Source organism: Galeopterus variegatus, unplaced genomic scaffold, assembly GCF_000696425.1.
Source record: "Galeopterus variegatus unplaced genomic scaffold, G_variegatus-3.0.2 Scaffold10672, whole genome shotgun sequence".
In the NCBI taxonomy this organism is placed as follows: Eukaryota; Metazoa; Chordata; class Mammalia; order Dermoptera; family Cynocephalidae; genus Galeopterus; species Galeopterus variegatus.
In genome coordinates, this window is record NW_007736783.1 from 59,409 (window position 1) to 62,082 (window position 2,674).

The 2,674-nt window shown below is 39.4% G+C and overlaps 1 protein-coding gene across 1 annotated transcript; it reads left to right on the top strand.

Moving 5' to 3' along the window:
* Window positions 1-1,011: 1,011 nt before the first annotated feature.
* On the top strand, window positions 1,012-1,966 carry LOC103610148 (olfactory receptor 6P1). The gene has a single exon (XM_008594372.1). The coding sequence runs from the start codon at window positions 1,012-1,014 to the stop codon at window positions 1,963-1,965; it is 954 nt and encodes a 317-aa protein (XP_008592594.1). The 3' UTR covers window position 1,966.
* The last annotated feature ends 708 nt before the right edge of the window (window positions 1,967-2,674 follow it).

Sequence of the window (2,674 nt, forward strand, 5' to 3'; positions counted from 1 at the left end):
GTGATAATTCCTTTCTTGCATCTTAGCTTCTGGTGGCTGCTGGCACTTCTTATCTTGTTCCCATCATTCTAGTCTTCAAGGCCAGCATCTTCAAATCTCTCTCTGCTCCATCTTAACATTTCCTTCTCCTCTGTGTTCTGTTTCAAATTTCTCTCTGCCTCTCTCTTATAAGGATGTTTGTGATTGTACTTAAGGCCCACACAGATACTCTTTCCATCTCAAAATCCTTAATTTAATCACACCTTCAAAATATTTGATGTATGGTGTGATAATTTAAAATTCCAGGAATTAGAACATGCACACTTTTGAGGAAGCCATTTTTTAACATACCAAACCAGCTACAGAAATGAGACCATCTACCTCTGGCACAAAGAATGTACTCAAAAATATTTATTAAATGAATGGAAAAATCACTCCTTTCTGGAGCAGACCTTCCTTATTTTCTTTACACTAAATTGTTTCTCCAATCGTGAATGAACCCTTTCCAAACCAAACTTCTTTCTGCCATGCTGCTTTGCACTATATCTCAAACTACCTCTTTGAGCTACTACTTTCCCTTACTCCAGTTTCTCTTGAGACGTAATCCCTCAGGCTCCAGCTTGTCATCACTCCTTTTATTCATTCATTCAACAAATTTTCAGTAAAGGTGCTATGTCTGTAGATATTTCCAAGGGAAGTGAAGAAAGAGCATGTAATAAATAAGAAAACAAGACTCAAAATTCCAAGGGGGTTCTGAAATAAGTTAGTAAGTATTTATGAAATACCCACTGTAGTTAAGATTGTTGCTTATTGAGTACAATCCTCAAGTCTAAGAACTCTCTTCTTGAGGTTGGAGGTGAAACAGCAAGGCAAAGGGAAATAATGATGTAATAATAATTGATAATATACCACTGAGAATCTTCAGAGGTTATAATCTGTGAGAGGATGTTAGTGGATTGGTCCTTGACCCACCTGTTTTTCAGCCTCTTGTTCTTCTTGTTATTTTTTCAGGCACTCAAGTGGACAGAGAGCATGAGAAATTTGAGTGGAGGACACATAGAGGAGTTTGTCTTGGTGGGTTTCCCTACCTCTCCACCCCTCCAGTTGTTCCTCTTTGTCTTTTTTTTTGCAATTTACCTGTTGACATTGTTGGAGAATGCACTCATCGTTTCCACTATCTGGCTCACTCCAAGCCTTCATCGCCCCATGTTCTTTTTTCTTGGCCATCTCTCCTTCCTGGAGCTGTGGTACATCAATGTCACCATTCCCCGGCTCTTGGGAGCCTTTATTACCCAGGATAGTAGAGTCTCCTACGTAGGCTGCATGACCCAACTCTACTTCTTCATTGCCTTAGCCTGTACAGAATGTGTCCTATTGGCAGTTATGGCCTATGACCGCTACCTGGCCATCTGTGAGCCCCTCCGTTACCCTAGTCTCATGCCTTCCAGTCTGGCCACTCACCTTGCTGCTGCATCATGGGGAAGTGGCTTCTTCAGCGCCATGATGAAGCTTCTTTTCATTTCCCGTCTGTCTTACTGTGGACCCAACATTATAAACCACTTTTTCTGTGATATCTCACCACTACTCAACCTCACCTGCTCTGACAAGGAGCAAGCAGAGCTAGTGGACTTCCTCCTGGCCCTGCTGATGATTCTACTCCCTCTATTGGCTGTGGTTTCATCATATGCTGCCATCATTGCAGCCATCCTAAGGATCCCTACTGCCCAGGGACGCCGCAAAGCCTTCTCCACTTGTACCTCTCACCTGGCAGTGGTTGTCATCTACTACTCATCCACTCTCTTCACCTATGCACGGCCCCGGGCCATGTACACCTTCAACCACAACAAGATCATCTCTGTGCTCTACACTATCATTGTACCATTCCTTAACCCAGCTATCTACTGCCTGAGAAACAAGGAGGTAAAGGATGCTTTCAGGAAGACAGTATTGGGCAGATGCCACTCTCTTGGTGATATTCCTGACTGATCCTGGCAGGGAAGAAAATATCAAGGTTTTAATAAGGGCTCCAAATAAATCATAGAATGGGCTTAAAAGGAACATAAATATCAGTTAGTCCAGGGTTTTAAAAATATTGTCTGGGGACCTCCTATTATTCATGAAAGTTTACAAATTTTTTTATTTTGTATGGGGGTTTCTAATGCATACCCAGTATCACCAGCTTTCCACCAGATAAAAGAGAGGAGTGGAAAAGTAGCATGCTGTCAAGTTATTTATATAATTTTTAAGTGAAATTAATTTCTTATAAAATAGCTGCACTTTTTATCACAATTGACTAAGGATGTACCTGTATTTAAAAAGAAAACATGAGTTGCATGATTTTTATTCACAAGATACTTTATAGAAGGCACAAGACATGGTTATTTGCCTCAACATTTTTATGGCTTTAGAGAGAAAATGGAAAATACTCAACTTTTGAAAACATTAGAAAACATTAACACAAAGGAAAAATATGAAGTTCTCCAGTAAACTTTAATCTGTTAATTTAAAAAAAATTACTCTATTTTTCTTACCAAAGATAAGTGCATATTTATCATGACTATTTCCCCAGAACCAGAAATTTTACAGTATATAAACACTGTACTTTTTCTCACTCAATGTGAAGATGTAGTCTACCTATTTTTTTTCAGTATTAACCCTTAACTGTCTTTTTTTTTTCTTTGTACAGCAATAAAAT

Excerpts from the sequence above, each read along its gene's own strand:
- LOC103610148 (XM_008594372.1), top strand. The coding sequence starts at position 1,012 with ATGAGAAATTTGAGTGGAGGACACATAGAGGAGTTTGTCTTGGTGGGT.